Source organism: Vanellus vanellus (genome assembly GCF_965231255.1).
Source record: "Vanellus vanellus genome assembly, chromosome: 1".
NCBI classification, from domain to species: domain Eukaryota; kingdom Metazoa; phylum Chordata; class Aves; order Charadriiformes; family Charadriidae; genus Vanellus; species Vanellus vanellus.
Window position 1 is genome coordinate 25071467 of NC_138905.1, and position 21532 is coordinate 25092998.

Below are 21532 nucleotides of genomic sequence, written 5' to 3' on the forward strand. Positions count from 1 at the left end.
CTCAATCCACCTTACTGTCACCTCATCTAGCCCATACTTCCTCAGCTTCCTAATGAGGATGTCATGGGAGACAGTGTCAAAAGCCTTGCTAAAGTCAAGGTAGATGACATCCACGACTTTCCCCTCATCCAGCCAACCAGTTATAACATCATAGAAAGTTATCAGATTGGTCAAGCACGATTTACCCTTGGTAAATCCATGTTGACCACTTCCAATAACTTCCTGTTCCTCAACGTGTTTGGAGATGACATCTAGAATGAGTCGCTCCATTCCCTTCCCAGGGACAGAGGTTAGACTAACTGGTCTGTAGTTCCCTGGGTCCTCCTTCTTGCCTTTTTTGAAGATAGGAGTGATGTCAGCCTTCCTCCAGTTCTCAGGCACCTCTCCTGTTCTCCATGACCGTTCAAAAACGATGGGGAGTGGTCTAGCAATAACATCCGCCAGCTCTCTCAGCACTCACGGATGCATGCCATCAGGGCCCATGGACTTGTGAATGTCCAGCTTGGCCAAGTGGTCTCTGACCATGTCTGCATTACTGGCCATAGCAAACTTTCTTTGAAGATGGTGGTTCAGTCAAACCTCCTGTTCACAGGACAGAAGGTCACTTCTGTCTTTCCACATACAGTTGTTCGTTTCTTTTTTTTCACAGGACCTTCAAACACGTAGGAATAGCTTACTCCATACATTGTCTTTTAACAAACAGACAACTCCCCCTCCTCAAACACTTGCAACTTGAAGACAACTTTAATAAAAAAAAAAAAAAACAAACAAACAAAAAAAACCACACCAAAACAAAATACTCAATGTTTTTTATCTTTTTAAGAGCTACAAAACAAGAATTGAAGGAATCGTGAGATTCCTCAGTCAAGCCACCAGGTGGAGTTCTGTATTTGTCGTTGATGCAACTGTATCTAATTGTGCTTCTAAAATGCTTGGGCTTTGCACTTACCCAAGTCAAAGCTGATTTGCTGGTGGTGTTTATTTATAAATGCTTATATAAAACATTAATTTATATATTATATATGATATATAAAAATTGTCTATTGTTTATAATGTATATATAAATTGTATGTGTATTCTAATCTGTTTTAGTTTCTCAAACACACTCTCAAACACAGAGGTAACAGTCTGGTAGTTTTGATGCTTTTCTGCTTTAATGGGACTTTTACTCCCATGCCTTCCAAAATGTATTTCATTTCATGGCAGTGCCACCTGACACGCTTTCAATTGAAATGAGTACTCCATGTGATCGATTAGCAGCCTGTTATAGCATTCAGGGCTTGCTAGGAGATTTTTCCAGGAGTCTTATGGAAAGCTTATGTTGTTGGAAGGTAGCAAGAACAGCAGTTCTGACTCACGAAACTATGTCTTCGTGCCGAGACTAGTACACAAAACATTGTCTGACAGCTGCAAGAAGAGGCAACAGTATTCTGCTCTTCCTCACTCGGCATGAAACGCACTCCAGTATATGGACAACTCCTGAGTAAGTGCATCTGGAGTTCCAGAGAGGTGAAAGTTTGGCTCCAAATAGGGAATGTACAAAAGCTTGCAAATGTAGAAAGTATCTAATAGAGAACAGAATGAGGGGGAAAGGCAGAGAAAGAATTATTGATGTGTTGTCTTAATCTTTTTAATATCAGGCTGGTTTTCATCTAGCTAAATTCTGTTTTTATTTTTTTATTTTAAAATTCAAATTCTTAACCTTGGGTTAGGAAGAAATTAGTATAATTAGTTAATTTCTCTGGTAGATTTACTTAAATAATCTCTCCATTTCCTTCTTAAACCGATGCCAGATAATTCCCCCGGTAAGCAGGTTTCTTTTCTCGGTGCTTGTCAGTGTAGTACATTCTCACTTTGGATATTCTTGCACAAAGGTACCATTAGTTTTTATTTTTATTATCTTGCCTCAGGAGTGTTAATGTATGTACACACACAAGTGTCCTCTCCACATGCTGAGCACTCAGTCATAAAAGGGCAGCAGAGACTTGTAGAACAGAGCCTTGTTCTTAACTGCCTTTCTGAAGTTGGATGCTTCTTGACTAATGTTTTATGGACTGCTTGTAGTGCATGGGTGGGAGCTCTGTTAGTCCTCTCTGAAGCTGTCTTTTTTTCCTCCACAAGCTTTTGGCTCCTGATGCCCTTCCTAATGCACTTCGTAGACTTCAAGCTGGATACTTAATATGGAGAGGGTTTGTTTGTTTGCTTGTTTGTTTGTTTTATCTTTCGTCACAGCTTTTGGTTTTTCTGCCTGGGAGACAATGGCATCTCTGAAGTGCTCAGCTTGCATTGGATTCAAGTCTCAGCAGAGATCATTCTTGTTTCCAGGCATGCTTACTGAAGGGAGCTGTGTTTTTTGGACACAGGCAGCTGGTGAGGTTGATCTGGTTTAGATCAGTAGGCATCTCCATTTTCAAAAAAGGAGAAATCTGCCACTCTCCAATCAGGTCATCTGCACTTCAGAACAGGAGCTCATTTTTTCTAGTCAGCAGCGGGAACCAGACAAAAACAGATCTAGTGTCTTTGGGCCACAAATTAATCTTTTGTATACCCAGCAAAAATTACAGGAAGTGTTTAAAATGTTTTGCTTTGTTTTCCACTATCTTTTTCTCTTGAACTCCTTCTGATGAAAATTGTAATGGATTCCCATGATTTGGCCCCAGGCCACTTAACACTTCTATGAATACCTCCTGCCTTTGCCAGCTTCCCATCCTGTGCCAAATGACTTGCAGTCAGTCCTGCGCTCTCCTTTGCTGTCTCTTGAGTTGTTGAATAAAACTCTAATTATGTTCCAAAAGTTGAGTTTGGGTTTGATTGTGTTTTTTTTTTTTGGCAGTACAACAACAGTGGTTTCTTAAACTGAATATTCTAGGAAGAGAAAGCACAATATTTGGCCCAAAAGTTTGTTGGTATTTTTTTTTTCTCTCTCTCCCTTCAGACCTGATGCCTTTTGCTGAGGCACACTTGCAGAGGTTCCCACCTCTATGCCTAAAACTAACCTGTTGTGAACTAAGAAGCAACTCTCTGCCTTTAGAAGGCTTGCTCAGTGAAAGTTGATTCAAGGGGTTTTGGTCACCTTCCTCTAAACGTTTGACCTTGACAGGTTCTTTATTCCTCCCTGAAGACCAGCTGACTGATACGAGGATGACTTGCCTTGCACACTTAATATTGGAGATTTTTTTTTTTTTTTTTTTTTTTTTTTAATATTGCTACGACAAGGTCAACGCTTGGACCTTGCTTCTGTGGAGGCACCTTCTCCTTTCCCCTTATGTTTGTGTCTGGAAAAAATATAGCAAGTCAGCAGTTTTTCTGGGACTTGCTGAAAAGTGAAATGTCTGTTACAAATACTTATTACAAAACTCTTGGGAGTTCCTGTTAGATTTCAAATACTCCTGATCTGAAAGGAAGGGATGTACAGCCTTCCTTATAGAGCCATGTTTTTTTGTTGTGGTGAGATGACAAACTGCTTGTCCATATGGGTATGGCCGCTTAAGAGCCTGTGCAGGTACACAAATAGTGTAATTGTGTAGTGGGGGTTTTAAAGGACAGTTGCTGGGTAGATAAATATTATTTTTGGTGGCTTGCAGGGTAGGTAAATGTGGTGGATAATAGAGAGGGAGATCTCCTTTAAAGGAGAACTTACTATTATAGGCTGAGAGTACTGAGGTGTGAAATGTTTACAACTACATTTTAAATCATTAAACCAAATTCATCGCGGTCTGTGAAACGGTTTACCGTTGTGCATAGAATATCAGATTAGTACTAAAGAGATTCTAGTTCTGTTCCATATTATTCAGTTACCTGTTGGATAACATAGGTGAAGTGTCTTGCCCCTCTGTGTCCTATTTTCTTTGCATAAAACAAAAAATAATTATAATATAATTTAGGTTCTGTGGGAGAACAATATAAAAGTGCTAATTGTATTTCAAATAAAAATGGAAAGACAGTCTAATTCAGTGGAAATCAGAATGCATAACGCTTAGAAAAGCTTGCTTTGATAGGTTGTACCAAAACAGCTGCTTTTCAAATATTTCATCTTACTTTGGAGTCAAAACATCTGAAACCAACTCAGTAGCTATTTCCTTATGCTCCTACTTGGCTTGCTCACTTGAAATTGGTGCTTATTATTTAAGATTAGGTTTTTATTGTTATGTAATGCTTTGTTCCAACTGCACAACAAGTAGGCTTTCAGGATATTAATAGATTCTTACATTCGAGTTCAGGGTCATTGAAAGCTTCACTAGAAACTAAAATTTAGAATTCATTTTTCTCTAATACTTATGAATAAATAATTCTTTTTCTTTTTCAACAGAAAAAAGACGAGACCCACCAAATGGTAAGCTTTTTACATTAATCACTGCATTTGATTTTTTCCTACTGCCGTCATTTACTGTTTATGTATAGCTTTGGTTTGGACTTGTTCGAGATAGTCCTGTGGTGACAAAAGCAGTAAACTCTTATTCTGGAGGCTAGTATGTTTGTTTTCTTTCTGTTCTTTGGTATTTGTTTAGTTGTAGCTTGAAAGACTTGTGGCTTAGCTGGCATTTGTAAAGAATGTCTTTGGAGGAGCATGTTTTATTGCGAATTGGATAGAGGCCCTTCAGCTTAAACTGACAAAAAAACTTTGTACCTTACATTTGCTTCTTGGTCTTCAGCATTCATTTCTGTATAGTGATCCTATATATTCTGAAGTTAAAAGTTACCCTGTTTGTCTAAAGGCAGGCATAATGATGACAGATTTCATAAAACATCCATAACATTTCAATTTCAGTTTATCTGGCTAACTGTGTGACATAGCCTTTTGCTCATATGTCATAAGTTTGTCCATATTAAACTCTTTTTTGCATGAAGAATTATTTGAATCTCCTTGCCTCTCGGGAATATAGCTCACTGGCATGAAGATAGAGGTTTCGCAGGAGAGCCTCTCATTAAATTGATGGAATGAGTCAAAATAACGTATCAATTTGATCAAAAAAATTTATACCATCTATTCTAAAATCAAGTGAAAAATGGACATCAATGAACATAAAGTTTGGAGTCTTCGTAGTTCTGAATTCACACTGAAGTTAAAAAGTGGTTTCTCCTGTGATATTTCTGTTGGTGATCCAGATCATAGGTCATATCACCGTATCTGTAGTTTGCTGCTTGAGCAAGGGTTTAGTCAGCTGATCATCTGAGGTCCCCTTATGACCTGAGGAGGTAGTCTTAAATTTGTAGTAACCAAAGCATCCAAGCATCTCAGTAGGTCACCAGAATAGGTAATTCTTAACTAATCCCGAATTACAGGAATTACTGATATCTTTTATATCCAAATAACCCCACCCCTGCCCCTGTGGAATACTTCTCAAAAAAATTACACTTTCTTTTTCGTAAACATTAAATTTTGAGGAAGTGCAGGCAATCATCAGTTTACACCAGGCATTTTTAGTATCAATTCCTTCAACTGGGACTGGGTTATTTAGTTTTGAAACAATCAAAGAAATACCATCCATGATTGTCTTACAGCTTTTTGAGCTTTTGGAAGGTTTTAGCTGTTCTGCGTCTTGAGTGACATTTGCTTCTGTTCACCTAAACAGTGCATCCCTGATAGCAGTATCTGCAGAGCAGATGGGAAGGAAGACGGCAGTGGTGACTGTGTAGTGCCACCTACTACAAAAAAAATTACCAATAATAACACAAACAATTTGATTGTCCAGTTTGCTATCTGTGATTGGAATAAGATTTAAGAAAACTAAACCTGTAAAATCTAAGCCTGCAAAAACTTCCATGATTAAAATAGTCTCCATAATTCATCCTGTAAGACCTCAGGCAACATTTTTTTGAGAATAATACTCACATACTAAACTTGCATTCATTGGTCCTCTGCCTTTATCCTGAATATTCTATGGAAGACATAGGTTTATGTCAATGTTTCAGGATTATAATCTCTAGTCAGAGGTCTGAGCTTCACTGCTTTGTAGTATACTGTTTGCCTGGAGCATCCATATACTCTTTCTCAACCTGTCCTGTTTTCCTTTTCTGATTCTGTCAAATTCTATAATGCCTGGCTTCTCAGCTGGCAAAGAGTTAAGTGGGGTCATACCCTCTGTACTCACAGGTGAGACATGGTTAGGGTGTGGGTTATAGCCTCAGGTGGTACTCTATACAGACTCATTCACTTGGAATTCAGACTAGAGCAGATATGTACTATCAGCATGTAACTGGGGAAAAAAGAAAAACTGTTGTAGGATCAGCTATTTTTTGTTTTGCTTTCCATATGCAATGAAAATCTAATGGGGAAAAAAACAGAACACCTGCTTCTTTGTACTGGGTATCAATGCATAATTACCTTTAAAACTGAAAAACAAGAACGGTCACATTTCTGTACTCACATGATCCATGCTTGAAATACTGTGGGGAATTTTGTTTTAGTGGGGCTTGTTTGTCTGGATTTTCTGCATACGTTGAAGCTGCATGGAAAAAGCACTCTGTCTTTTCATATGATGTTTTCAATGGTACGGATTTAAGATTTTTTCTTTTTTTTTTGGTAGAACTGCAGGATTAAAATCAAATTGGCATTAACAGTTATGTAAAATGTATTAGTCTGTAATTTCCTGGGATTTATGTTCCAGTCATTTGTAATAGCTAGGTCTCTTCCTGCAAATGAAGAAGAGTTACTGTGGTTGAACTGACCTTTTAGTGAAGTTCTGGATGAAATAAGGATTTGTCAGAGAATTAGGTTTTGAGGGTATCTTTAAGACCCACGTGGCAGAATTTTGTTTCAGATGTTAACTAGAACAGTTTGCATTTATTGTAGGACTGTCTGTAGTCTGGGACAGATGCCTAGAGAGGTTCTAAATAAAATACAGAGAATTTTATAGAATTAACATTTCAAAATGTTCTGTACTACATTTACTGGAGCGCCTTCTGAAGAAGTCACAGATATTGATAACAGTGGATGCTTAAGGCCACTGTACTGTCAGGTACTTCCTAACGATGAGCTCTATATGCCTCTCTCATCTTCGTTTATTGAGCTGTCTACACCTGATGGGGAAGGTGCATGTCTTATGATGGGAAAAATCTTACTGGATATAAATATGGCAGTTCTAGAAGAATACAATTCTTTCCATTCTTTTATACCTCGTGGACTTCTAAGGTCTAAACCTGATGGTAAGAAAAAATTTCATCTTTGAGACTTCACTATGATCTCTGGTATGAATGTTACTAGTATCAAGGCTATCAGTCCTTAATTTCAGCTCAGCTGAATAAAATTTCAGTTCGCAAATGGCTGCTGCTTTGCATGGTTAAAACCATGTATGGTTACTTTAGGATATTACGTGCAAAAAGGTGTAATTTCAAAGACTGTTAGGGATTGTGAGACGAATAACTTTCTAGAAGTGCTAACATGTACGTTTCTTTTTGAACCGCAGCATAGCTTTTGAAACTACATATGTCACTATAATGCTGAGAAAATATAAAAGCTGATTGAAGTGATAATGAACTCCTACAGTGTTTTTGGTTTTGTTTTTGAATCTAATGAAATTAAGGCTGTAACTTTCAATTAATCCTGAAGATTTACTGAACTCCACTTGTTAAGTTTTGGGTTGATAATATTTGTCAGTTAGTGAATTAATGCTAACTTCAAGTGTAACTCTAACAGTACAAGTTGTTTTGCTTGGATATATGCAGTCAATTTGTTTTTTTGGTGTTCTCAAAGGACAGTTGTCTAGATCGTAACATTTCTAGATAAAAGCATTTCTGCTTAGCAGAAAACATTTTAAAAATTCTTCATGCGGTTTCAATGCAGTTTTAAATCTTGTCCTTTAAGACTCCTACAGGAACGTAGGAGTCGTCATATGGTTTTAGATTAGTTTTGTCTAGCCTGGTGCTGTGTTTCTGTTCTTGTTTTTTTGTTCTGGCCAGTACTAGGTGCTTCCCACTGAGGTGTTAAACTCCAAACTTCAGCTATGTTATCTATTGTATTGTCTCCTTCTCGTTTCTGATTTGGACGTTAGTCTGTGAAACCTAAGGCTTGTTGCTCCTTTCAGAATGCGTAGGGGAACTTTGAATTATCCATAGAAAATGCAGTTATGAAAAAATAATGTCAATAAGGTTCATATTTATCAAAGTCTAACTAGACATCTTTATCATCTGCCCAGCAAGACTGCGTGCATGAGTCTTGCTTTAATTGATTTGTTAACCATTAGGTAGCAACTCATCGCAGAGTGGAGGATGTTTGCCAAACTGGTCTTAAATTGCTTAGTTTCAGTTTTGGAAGAATGAGATCACTTGCCCTTTTCGCAGGTTTCTTTAAAAATACACATATGTGTCTGTGTGTGTGTGTGTGTGTATATATATATATATATATATGAAAAATGCATAAACTCCCTCTTAGTATTTAACTACTACTATCACTTACTTATGTCAAGGGTTATCTTGTGTCAGAACTAAAAAAACTGAGTGGGAAACTGCTGGGTATACTCATTTGCTAGTATTACACAAGTAATATAATACTAAAATGCTAAAACTGGTGGGAGTATAGTTCAGATACACTTTAAATAATGAGAGTAGTAATTCAGAATTGTTTATAATGAAGAACAAGGTTTGAGAACATAATTCATAATGTGAGTGTTTAATTTCTATTTCTGCTGCTGTTTTCACTGTCACTGCTCTTCAAGCTTTGTTTCTTATCTGTAAGTTTGTTTTTCAACAAATATTTAACTTACAACAGTAAAAATCCTGTACTTTACCTTCACAGGCCCAAATCTACCAATGGCAACTGTTGATATCAAAAACCCAGAAATTACAACTAACAGATTTTATACTCCACAAGTCAACAATATTTCATATACCAAAGAAAAGAAGAAAGGAAAAACTAAAAAGAGAAGATTGACAAAGGCAGATATCGGAACACCATCTAATTTCCAGTAAGGACTCTTTTGAGGTTGGGTTTTATTTTTGGTGGGGTTTTTTCTTCTTTTGTTTTTAGGTTTGGTTTTTTTATGGCGTTTTTATTTTCTTTTTTTTTCTGTCAATTGCACTTGCAAATGCTCAAGACTTAAATGTGTGACTGTTGTGTCTAACCTGAACTACAGTGAGTGCTGGCTGGAATGCTCTGGGGTTTAAAAGCAAGTTAGTTTATACACAGGTGAGAGGTTTACTGCAACTGTAAACAAAAAGTAACTTGCTATCCTAAAATAGTTTAAAAGCAATTTAGCAGCATAAAAATGTCTTATTGAAGTGGTCAGCTCAGTGCAGACTCGTATTTAGCCTCAGTGGTCAACTATTTAACACTGTTATTCTTACAGCTGTGCCTGCCTTAGCTGTGCTTCATCATACAAAATACACATGTGGGTCTTGACTTGTCAGAACAGCAGAAATGACGAAGGCCATATTTTTGGCTCTAGCTTTCTGTTTACAGACTTACTTATTCCTGGTATATAGGCTAGTACCTATATCTTGGGATGAAAGTACTGCATGCTTGTATATGCCTCTTGGGAATGGGTTGATTTTTTCTAATATTGTTTCTTACGTATCTTAAATCTTTTAGAATAGTTATGGTGTATCGTTTTAAGCTTCATTTTCATGAGACTTGGGTTTGGTCAGTTTACTGAATTAACTCTTGTTTTCCTGAACTATAATTTGGTGTTTTAATCTTCTGCCATTTGAAAGAAGTGTCCTTTATTTGCTAAAGCAACAGGAATTGAAAGAGTTTGAGTTAATTACTGGAAAGATGAGTTTCTGTGAAGTATTAGCAAACCAGTATGGGCTTTACGTGCCAAGTAAATGTCTTGTTCTTTCAAACAGTTATTTTACATTGCTTCTGCTGACGTGCCTTCCCAGAATAAAGCTCCATAAAAGTAATGCTGGTATTACCAGTTACAGTAATGTTGCTGCACAGTGTTTTGAGAGACTGCTCTGTAGAATGGGATAGCGGACAGAAAGGAAAAGGAGAGAAAGGCTAAAATGCTTCCCTAACCAGACTGTGCTTAGACAATTCAGACATCAACCATGTTCTTTCGGATCTGCGTATCAGTGAAGTGCTGCATCTGTTAATGTTACTTAAACTGAAAAATGCAGAAAAAGAGGAAGACTGAAAGAAAGAAAACTTAATAGTGATTTGTAGCTGGTCACCATTGTAGTTCTACTGATGCAGACTTCAGCATATGCAGGCAAAATTGCAAATAATAATTTGCATTAGTGTGTTTTACCTCTGGTCAGAATTTGTGGAAGGGCTTGTGCAGAAGTGCAGATATAAAATTAATTTGAGACTTTGTGTATAATGTCTGTTTGGTTCTGACCATTGTAAAACACTATGTGCACTCATAAATATTAAGAGACCTAGAGAAGCTGAGAATAAGAGGATAAAATATTTAATGACATTCAAAGAAAAGATATGTTACCCTATCACTAAATGTAACATTAAATTGTAAGTGGTGAGATTTGCAAAAGAAGATCGAATGTCTATTTTGTTCAGCTTAAGGTCTAGTTAAGTTTTCTGTAGAGTGCAGCTAAGTGCCGTCTTACCATGTAAGATACTTTAATTGCTGGTTTTGTACAAACATGTGGGAATTGGTGTTTAGTATTGTGAGGCAAATATGCCAGTAGGATAACTTGTATGTAACTTGAGCTGCGATACTGGTGAAGACCAACACTGTCACTGTTTGTTTATGACGGATCAAAGTCGTACCACAGACCATAACCTAAAGGGTGCAAAATAACTTCTCCACTTGAGCTTTTTGACAAAAAGTGAGAGTAAGGGAAGCTTTACTGTTCTGTTCTCAAGTGAGGACTTAGATGTAAGAATTGCTTAGTGTCTTAAAAGCCTGGAGGCAGAAGCTGGTAGTAATTTCTAGGTATTTTGGTGTCCTGTTATTTTAGTTAATGAGGTCCTTTTTATGCTGATTAAATGGACTTTTCTGCTTTTTTAGACACATTGGACATGTTGGTTGGGATCCAAACACAGGTTTTGATGTAAGTAATTTATAAATTATTCAAGACACTGAATAATTAGAAGCTTTAGAGGCTTTTTAATGTAAATGGCACAGATAGGCATTAAATAAACTTGACTGTACATCAAAATAGTTATAAATTGTGATTTTGTAATATGATTCAAACAGATGTTGGAGTAGAAGGGAATAAGAGAGATCTGGGATTGAGGGGAAAACATGTAACACTTAGGTTTTTGTGCAAGGTACTTACTAAAATAGTCCTTTCAGACTGAAAAGTCAACCCAGAGACATGTCCTTGGCTTTGCTGTTCCTTTTAACTACATGGTTTGTGTTTGTTTTTTTTTTCTAAATTCAAATGATATTTTAAAAAATTCTTCTATTTCAAGCTACTGAAAAGTAATGTGTTTGACTTGCAGGTGAATAACTTAGACCCAGAACTGAAAAACCTGTTTGATCTGTGTGGAATTTCAGAGGCTCAACTAAAAGACAAAGAAACTTCAAAGGTCATATATGATTTCATTGAAAAAACGGGAGGTGTGGAAGCTGTTAAAAATGAACTGCGCAGACAAGGTGGGATTCTTTTTATTTCCATGTAAAAATTAAGGCGTTTTTTGCCTTAAGGATTAGAGTAGAAGCTGTTAATGATGAGCAATTTTTGATTCTTTTCCCTGGACTTCATGTCACCGCAGCTGCATTGGATTTCATAACATTTCTGTATACCATACACTATGTAAAAATGTTCGTGCATTGACCCATGGGAGTTCCCTAACGAATAAGGATCTTGCCTATTCTTTTAAGTAATTTCCAGTAACACTTAGTTTGACTGTAAAGCTATGCAATATATTGCATATAGATTTTTCAGACTGTGTATGTTGCATAGTTATTTTATAATTTCAATCTTAGAAATAAATTAAAATCTTAGCGATATTTCTGTTGTCAGTTATAGAAGTAGCCTGACAGGTGTATGTGTGGTGCCCATTTACCCTCGCAGCGCTGTGTAATGAACCTTGCAACATCTAAAGGCCTGAAAATTTTATATGAATACTTAAAAAAGATTTTTTTTCCCCCTAATTTAAAGTAAAAAGTACTAGTTTTGAGTAGGCTTCTGCTGCAAGAAAATTCTCAAATAAGCCATTTCCTGCCTAACCTTTAAATGTGATCTCAGCTGATGCATTATCTAGTGGAACGTAGCAAATCAGTCTGAAAATTACACTGCCAAAGTCAAACTTTCAAAAATTTGCCTAGAACACTTCTCAAGAGAAATAGGATATAAGTGCCGTTGAAATTATAGCGGTTTGAATCTAGTGAGTAAATTGTTCGAGTGACTGAAGAGATATGGATTCAGGGTGCAGTGACTTGTTACATTTATTCCTTAGGTCCCCCACGGTGGAGCGGTATGTATTTGAGCTGGCATCTAAGCATATGCTTCAAAGTATTTATGCTGCTGTGTGATTTCTTTCCTAGATGAGAAACCTTAGCCCATATCTGTTTGACTGCAATACTAAAAATTATGGTCAAACTTCTTAGTTAAATTGCAAGCAAAATTTCAGTTATGATTTTTCTTCTTAGTAAGAAATCTGTCAGTTTCTTAACTCTGTTTAAATGTTTACAGAGTTGTTGATCCCAGACTCCTGACCATAAAATGGGATTAAGACTTGCCTTGGAGTCTTATGACTAGCTTAAAATACTTTAAAAATGGCTATTTTTCTATTATGTATGTGTTAACTTCAAGTTACAGCCACTTGCATGTATGCAATTGAAAGAAAAGCTGCCTCACCTTTAACGTGCATGATAATAATCTACCTCTGTGCTTTTTGATAGAGGTAGATAAAATATTCCAGTATTTCAGTGGGTTTATCTGCAATTATGTTATTTGATGTGTAGGCTTGACTGCTGTTTGAAGTGTTCTTTCTCAACTGAAACACATTTTTCTGTGTTTTATTGCAAGAATTTCTGTGCTTATTTATTCACACTGCTAGGATGTTGACTAGAGGGTTGCAGATACATTGTTCTGCTCAGACAGAAGTTACTTTCTTGTTTTTCCTGCCCTTTCCCTAGTTTTTGGTACTGTTAGTTAGGTTTTTTTAGTGACAATTCCATCAATAGAAGATTTTATGTACTTTTTTTTTTTTGTTAATAGCCATGTTCAGATTAATGTGCATTTATAAAAGACTAAATTATTTTCTTGCTTTGCTCATACCATCTGTTGGGGGGAAGGGAGAGAGGATGAGGCAATGGTGCTCCCTGCTTATTCTTCCTCCTTCATTTCACTCCAGCTGAGTGCAGACAAGCCTTATAAAAATTCCTGAACTCTACTGCCACAGATTGGATGTGGCATATCTCTATATACGATGCAAGTAAAACTTTTCTCCACAGGAAAACTTAAACCTTGTATTCAAAATCTACAGGCAGTAGGGACTCAGGAGCGTGACCGTGTTATATATCTTTTCAGTAGTACAGAACTGTCTGTAGTGCTTGCTGAGTAAGTTATATTTGAAAATACTGGCCTCCAATGGCCAAAAAGGAGACTACAGTTATGTCAGCCAAAAAGTGGTGGGATTTTATTTTTTTTTTTTTTTTAAATGAAGAACGTTGGCAATACGTCTCTTGCAAAATATATGAAGTCTGAGAAGAGATTCTCCCCATGTTATTCTTTTGAAGGGATAGAAAAAAACAAAGCAGTTTATGGAACTTAAGAACATAACAGTAGTTTTAGAAGGGACGTGTTTCTCTAAGATGAGCAGGGAAGGAGGCACTGAGGTACTAGTGTCTCCTACTTCCTCAAAATTCCTTTTTTAGGGATGTCCCTCTCTATTCCAGTGCAGACAGCCTACTTTATCAGCATGTAACAGGAAGGACCTTTTTGAGTCTGGTAACCTTTTTGTTATCAAAGCATATGAAAGAAAATGTGAATTTTCTTAGTTGGATGATAGCACCTAGATTATAAAGTAGTTACATGCAACAACCACACAACCTAAAGTACCATAAGCCATCAGATGCTTAATGGAAGAGGAAATGAAACGGTGCTACTTAAAACACCGTTAGCAGAGCAAGTACATTTCAAGGCCACTTTGTATAGAAATGATCCTGTGCATTGAGGTAGCTCTGAAGTGGTTTCCTTTCTACAGTCCCTTCCATAAAGATATTGTAGGAACTAATTTTTGGTAAATGGGACTAAGAGTCAGTTTATGCTGCGTCATAATTTTTTTTGTTACTAGAAGATGATGCTTAAAAAAATATTTGCATCTGTAATTCCTTAATGAAATAATGGATCGATTCCACAAAGTGGAAATTTTGTATTTCACTTAAGTGTATCTTCTAAAACCTCTTTCTCTTGCCTTCTGTCCTAGCTCAACAAAATTTACAGGATTCTTTTGAAATTTTTCTGCATTTTGTTATGAGAAATTGAAACACCAACTTAAGATACACTTGGATTATGAAGAAAATTACTACCATAGGACCAAACCAAAATTAATGACCAAGCTTGTTTTGTGACTTTAATTAGTCTTTTTATGTATTGCACTTGCTTCCTGCAGTGTTTATTCTTTTCCAAAATACAGGACAGACATAGGGGCTATATTGAGCTTGGTTTGCATTCATGTAAGCATAGTTTATATTCAGCTATATTCAACTTAATCCAGAACTGCTAAAACTTGCGCAGGCACAGAGATCCTTGCAAAAGGCAAGGCAAGGCAAAGCCTTTTTTCTTTTTCTGCTAGTCTCCAAAAGACTTACGTGTACTGAGTAGCATGTAATTGTAAATTGTCTTGTTTCGTTTCAGCCCCACCTCCTCCACCACCATGCAGAGGAGGACCCCCTCCACCTCCACCACCACCTCCCCATAGCTCGGGCCCTCCTCCTCCTCCTGCTAGGGGCCGAGGGGCACCACCTCCGCCTCCTTCAAGAGCTCCCACAGCAGCACCTCCACCCCCACCTCCATCTAGACCAGGTGCCACAGTGCCCCCACCTCCTCCAAACAGGATGTATCCTCCACCACCACCAGCGCATTCGTCATCTGCACCATCCGGCCCTCCACCACCACCACCGCCACCGGCAAGTGGGTCATCTGTTCCTCCACCACCTCCTCCTCCTCCACCCCCTCCTGGTCCTCCTCCACCACCGGGCCTTCCTTCAGAGATTGATCACCAGCTTCCAGTTCCTGCAGCAAACAAAGCAGCGCTCTTGGATCAAATCAGAGAAGGAGCTCAGTTAAAGAAAGTAGAACAGAACAGTCGACCAGTGTCCTGCTCAGGAAGAGATGCACTGTTAGACCAGATACGACAGGGTATACAGCTGAAATCCGTGAGTAAAACCTATTTCTCATCTGTGTCCACTTGGGACTTGCAAATGTCTGCAGTATTGCAATATGAACAGGCTCTGTTTTGAGATGGATCATAACCTGTAGAGCTGTAGAGTTTTTGAAGTGATGCTTTAAATGATAGTACTGAGAAAATGCTTAGAAGGCGTATTCCTTATAGAGGAGTATCAGTGCATGAAATTATCCTTGTTTCAAACTCATTACTCAATTTTCTGTAAAGCTTTAAGCATGAATCGTACAATGATGGTACCACAGTATTGTGGCTGTAAGGAACTTTTGGAAGAACTATGGAAGATTGCTGGTCGCCTGAATGCTTCAGTAAAATTATCTAAACAACTGCAGGGGATGAGTTCGCAGTAATGGTAGTGGAAGGCAAATGCTAGATTGATTTATTTATTTATTCCATCTTAAAATGGGCCTGTGCTCTGCAAATGTCGAGCCTTGTAAGAAGGTGGCTGCCTGTGTCTGGAAAAGTGCTGCCCGTGAGGGATGCCTCTGCTGTTCCTGTTGCAGCTCAGGCTACTACTATTACTATTACTATTTCTTCTTGATGTCACTGAATATCTTCAAAATAATTTTGCCTGTAGGTACTATTTGGTTTATGGCTGTTCTTCTGCACTTGAGTCTTCTGATGTAAAAAGTGTGAGGGCATGTTAATATTTATTTGCTATTAGCATCAAAGTCTATTGCTTTCAGAAGGGACTATCAACCCAAAGCAGACCTGATTAATAAACCCAAACAATAAAAAATATTTTGTGGTATATACCAAGGATAAAATAAATAATATTTATGAAGCTACACAAGTCATGTCTCTACAGTCATATTAAGGCGCTTTCCTTTAGGTGAGCTCTCACTTCATGATAGTCAGAGCTGAAAAAAAGATTAAGTATGGACCAACTACAGTTGTGTTGTATGACAAAAGAGAAAAAGTTGATTATTTTTTTTTTTTTTTTAATAAATAAAAACTTAGCTTGAGCTAAAGAAACAAACTGCGGTTTCATTTTTCCTTCTGGTTGAAAGTAAACTCATTAACCTAATAAGGAAGTTTGTCTCGAAATACACAGGTTCTGTTTGCTAATGGCGTCTTTCTAATGTATCCTTTTTTCCAAGGTATCTGATGGTCAGGAGAGTGCACCACCTACACCTGCACCCACCTCAGGAATTGTGGGTGCATTAATGGAAGTTATGCAGAAAAGGAGCAAAGCCATTCATTCTTCAGGTGAGTCTGGAATTTTTCTGACCTCACGGTGTTAGGTCTTCAAGAGTTAGCACTTCCATTCAACATAAAATATTGTTGGAAAAAAGCATGGATTTCAGCATACAGTGCAATACAGAATGCTCCTGGCAGACCCCTAGTGATGGGTTGAATGGTTACGTCGTGCTACTTTTAAATTACTGGTGTATAGTAGTTGCAGCAAGACAGAATTAAATATTACTAATTAAGGTTAATATCGTTATAAAGATTGGGTTGGGTTTTTTTTACAACTGACTTATTTTTTTCTGCTAGGTGTCTGAAATAAGTTTTCAAAATATTTTAGAAGGAAAGTTTTTAATGCTTTTTGTCTGGAGGAGCCAAAGCTCTTGCAAGATTCATTCTCTTAAAACTGTGGCTTCCAGTGTGCTTTGGGTGCCACCTGCTGGATAATAATCAGATAACTAGTCCCATACTAGTACTGAATGAACTTTTCACACTTCGGTGCTTATGAGAAATAAGGCTGCAAGAGGAATTGCACTTCTCAAATACCAACTTTTAATAAATGGCAGTTCAGTATCTGCAGTGCAGCTCTTTGTTTACATCCCTTCTGTTTAGGCTCTGGTGTATTTTTCTTCCAGAGAAGTCTGCAAACCATTTGACGAAATGCAGTATAGTTTGTTGATTTGCTGCCCTATGTAGTAATCTCCAATTTTGGTACCTTATATAAATTAAATTGGGTTTGTTCAGCCTTGAGAAAAGAAGGCTCAGGGGAGACTTTATCACCATGTTCAAGTAGTTCAAGGGTGGCTACAAAGAAGATGGAGACTCCCTTTTTACAAGGAGTCACATGGGAAAGACGAGGGGTGATGGGTACCAGTTACTCCTGGGGAGATACCAACTGGACACAAGAGGAAGGTTTTTCACAATGAGAACAATCAGCCATTGGAATAATCTCCCCAAGGAAGTGGTGGCTTCCCCACCATCGTACGCTTTTTAAGATTCAGCTGGACAGGGTGCTGGGCCATCTTGTCTAGACTGTGTGTTTGCCCAGAAAGGTTGGACCAGATGATCCTTGAGGTCCCTTCCAACCTGGTATTCTATGATAAATACCAGAAGGGTGCTAAAGACAGTGTTTACCTAGGGAAGGAAATGCTCGTACCTAACAAATAAGTAGCTTAATTTTAACAGGCTACAATTTTTAAATTATGATACATATTAAAAATAGTGGAAGGCTCAATAAAGTTAACAACAAACCTTGTTGAAGTTGATGCGCATTACACAGCTTAGACTATTCCAGTAACCACAATGGACTTTAGCTCACAAAAATTTTTTATCTCCTTGTACAATAAAAAGAAATCCTGTTATGTAGTAAACCTGGGGAAGCAGGTCTTACGTTTCAGAAATTAATCTGTCCTTGAAGTTTAAAAACCAATCTAGAAAAAGCTGGCTGCTCTGATAATTCTCTAAGTAAGAGTAATAAGTAGTAAGTTTTAAATAACAACTCCTGATTCTTTTTCTCATAGCACAAAACAAGATACATTTTTCCTACCTGAGGAAGAGAGTGAGAAAGGAAACAAACTAGATACTGGCTGAAAGTTAGATCTGTCTAAACTGAATGTCATGTCTAGAAATCTTAAAATAGAGTATTAGCAAGTGTGTTGTTGTGAATTCCTTGAACCGATTGTTCTGTTTTCAGGAAGTTATGCTAAAAATCAGTAATGCGTTTGTCATCTTAATTCGGTGCATGCAAGTGATTTGCTTTTTTTGTCTTACAGATGAAGATGAGGATGAAGATGATGAAGAAGACTTTGAGGATGATGACGAATGGGATGATTGATCATATATTATTATATATATATATTTTTTAAGGTGAATGATATACTAAACACTACTTTCTGTCTATGGATTCTGTAAAATTATCATGTAAATGTTCTACCAATTTGCTGTATATTTTTGTTGCCTTTTGCTTTTTTATTAATCTGTGCAATACCTCATTTAATCTGTAAAGGTTTGTCATAATCCTCTACAAAGCTACTCCCTGTTAATGTGTGCAAGTTTACACCTGGATGATCATGTACATGTGAATACTTTCCATTCCATCAATAAGGGAGTCTAAATGTAATATGTGAGACTGACAAAAACCTTAATGTAATTTAGTTATAATGCAAGAAGGAAAACACTATTTTCATACCCTACTTTTTCTGTATCTAAATTTTCTTATTAAAACCTAGTATAGCACTATGTTCTTTAAGTGATGCAGCTCTTAGTTTATTTAGCCCCTTCATTGCAAATGCAATGCTACATGAATGTTGAGGCTGGTTTATACTATTGCATGGTTTCAAATACATCACAACCTTGCAGTTCAAATCTTAACAGTATGCTTTACATAAAACAAAATCAGTACAGAAATGCACAGCTAGTTGTCAAGATTGCCTTGCCCTAACTGTAGCAATACGGACTGCTATTGAACAGCAGTAGTAATTAAATCCTTCAATTAGGGAACTCTATCTGAAGTTAAACAGGGTGGCTTTACATTGTAATAGTGGTAAAGGCATCTTTGATGCAGACAAGTTCAGTCTATTTTATTTTTTTTTCCTTCCCAGCTCTTACTTTCAGAATGAAGAAGTATAAATTACTGGGGGCTATACTGAAGGCTGGCAATTGCTACAGTTTGATTTATTTTTAAAATCAATTTTATGTGGTTTTCAGGCTAAAGGGCTGCGTTTAATGCTTGCTTCAATAATGTCTAATTACTTTTTAAAATTTGTAGGACATTGGTGTACTAATAAAGTAAACATAAGTGGTATTACTTTGCAGTCTTTGCGTTATGGTACACAACAAATGCTGAAACACCAATCCTACATCCATAAGTTGGAAAGCCATTAACTCAGAATATACACTTTTAATAAATACTGAACTTTATGGCAATATTCTGTCTTCATATGTTGGCTTTAAGACCAAGGGTTGTGATGAAGATCAAGAACCCAATTCATGAGAATAGTATTGGAATAAGTGGACGGAAAATGGGATTCTCATTTCACAGCTTGCACATCTATATAAGTTGTACTCTGTAGTGCAGTAAACATTGGCATATCTGCCTATTACAAATTACTAATCTATGCTACGTGGGTATTTCATATCTGCAGCATTAATTACTGTACTCACTGTAACTTTCAGGTAGAAAATCTTCTTAAAAACCACATTATCTGACACAGAATGTTTAGTTAAGTCGGTCATATTTGGAGTGTAGTTAATGCATAGTGTCCTGGGTCTTTGACTGTAGTCAAGCTATCGAACTAAATTTAAGTTATCGGAATTGTACTGACTGAAACCCAGTGTTGACCTGATCTTGACAGGCTGGACCTGCATGATACGGCTTGGATTTCTAACCCAGTTATAACCTAGTCTTTAGCGAATTAATTTAGTCGTATGAGAAGAAAGGCAAGTTGCTGAAAAGTAGTGGGAGAGGTAAGGTTGTAGTTAAATTATTCAGAGGATGCTAACTTACTTCCAAGAGTAATTTAAGCACATAACTTGAGGAAAAAAATGTCCAAGTGGTCTCACTTTCTTGCGGTAACTTTTGTATTGCCCTGTGCTGCTAGAAACACTTCCTACTAGCTTTGCTGCTGTAATGGCTTGAGCGTTGGATCAAGTGCAAGTGCAGCCTGGGGTAGCTAATGGCAGTGAAGAACTTGTGTATAAAGAAGATATTTGTATGGCTTTCATAGAACTTCTGGCACTGCTCCCTTGTTTTTTATTGCATATAGGGTGTTTTAAAATTAAGCAGATGAGGCCTAGAGGTTTTCCTAACATGCTACTTACTAGATATGTTTAGCTGTTACGTTCCCAGAATTGGAATTTCTGTAATTTAGTTAATAATTAAGCATCACCGTTGATTAATAAAACTTCTATTCCAGGTTTTGGGAGCTCTGAAGTTACCTTATTGAATAAAACTTTGATTTGTAGATACTGGCCAAAGAAAGCTTTTGGTTTTTCTATTTCTTTTTCTTCATACAAAAAGTACACTCGCATTCTGTGGTGTCCGGGTTAATATTTACTTTAAAGTAGTGGTTTGTACATGATAAATTTCAGGCATAAAGACTGCAATGGCAGTTGTTAGTCATAACTGCATGCTTCAGCACTCCACCACTTGCACTATGAGCAGAAGATCGCGTTTCATGATACTGGTGCATTGTTGCTAAACATTGTAATGAAGGCCTCTCGTATATATTCTGGTTAAATGACTGTCCAGATAGCCTTAGCAATTAACAAACTAGCATGAGGCTTTTGTATCTCAACACTCTATGTGCATAGACAATATCAGCTAGCCACTTGTACGTATGAAATCCGTAAGAACTTCTCAATCATTCAGTTTTCCATTTATCGAACTGAAATTTTTAGTATGTGAATTTTTGAAATGTACAGTGAATAGGATGTTGCACTGGTGGCAATTCATCATGGAGCATAATAAAATTAATTTGACCCAACTAGCGTAAAACTGTGTGGTTTTTAAGTGCTAATTGTGGCACAGCTTTTAAAATAGATCTGCATATTGATTACACGCTTTCAAAGTAACTTTGGTCGCCTAGCCAAGTCCACAGAGCAGTTGATAGCCACTGCCAAATCGCAGTAGTTTTCATGTCTCTGGAAAGTTGGATTGTGCTAGTGGATAAACACAATGAGTAAGAATGTGACACCCTGTCCTCCTGGCACATCTCACGGCTGCTCAGCAGCTTCTCTGCAAACAGCTACTCCTGCAGGCGAGTGCAATAATCCAGCCACAGTTCAAGGTCAAACAAACATGGCTTCATTAATAAACACTCTAGAAGGAGTACCAAATAGTTAACTCTTGTCAACGAATGCTCTAACTTAAGAGGTTTTTACAGATGTGAATCTTTGTCTTGCATGTTGTAGCGTTTGAGCTCAGGACACTTCAGCAGTCTGCTTTCCTCCTCTAAAGCAGCTGAAGAGTCCAGCGCTTCAAATTTTTATCTGCTGTATATTTTCTTTTGAAGTTTAGTACTTCTGTGATTTTTTTTTTTTTTTTTTAAGGCTTTAAGTATGAGACAAAATTGGAATTGTTACTTACAG

The 21532-nt window shown here is 37.2% G+C and overlaps 1 protein-coding gene across 2 annotated transcripts in view; it reads left to right on the plus strand.

Annotated features, from left to right (window-relative positions):
- The window catches only part of WASL (WASP like actin nucleation promoting factor), a 52423-nt gene extending 31503 nt beyond the window's left edge, over positions 1-20920 (plus strand). The window contains exons 5-12 of one of the 2 annotated variants that reach the window (XM_082485738.1): positions 4310-4333; positions 8735-8903; positions 10908-10950; positions 11345-11498; positions 12305-12322; positions 14710-15230; positions 16357-16465; positions 18217-20920. In XM_082485738.1, coding sequence (XP_082341864.1) covers positions 4310-4333; positions 8735-8903; positions 10908-10950; positions 11345-11498; positions 12305-12322; positions 14710-15230; positions 16357-16465; positions 18217-18278 — 1100 coding nt within the window. In that variant the 3' untranslated portion in view covers positions 18279-20920. The remainder of the gene's footprint in view (positions 1-4309; positions 4334-8734; positions 8904-10907; positions 10951-11344; positions 11499-12304; positions 12323-14709; positions 15231-16356; positions 16466-18216) is intronic. The other variant, XM_082485739.1, reaches the window with a different exon arrangement.
- The last annotated feature ends 612 nt before the right edge of the window (positions 20921-21532 follow it).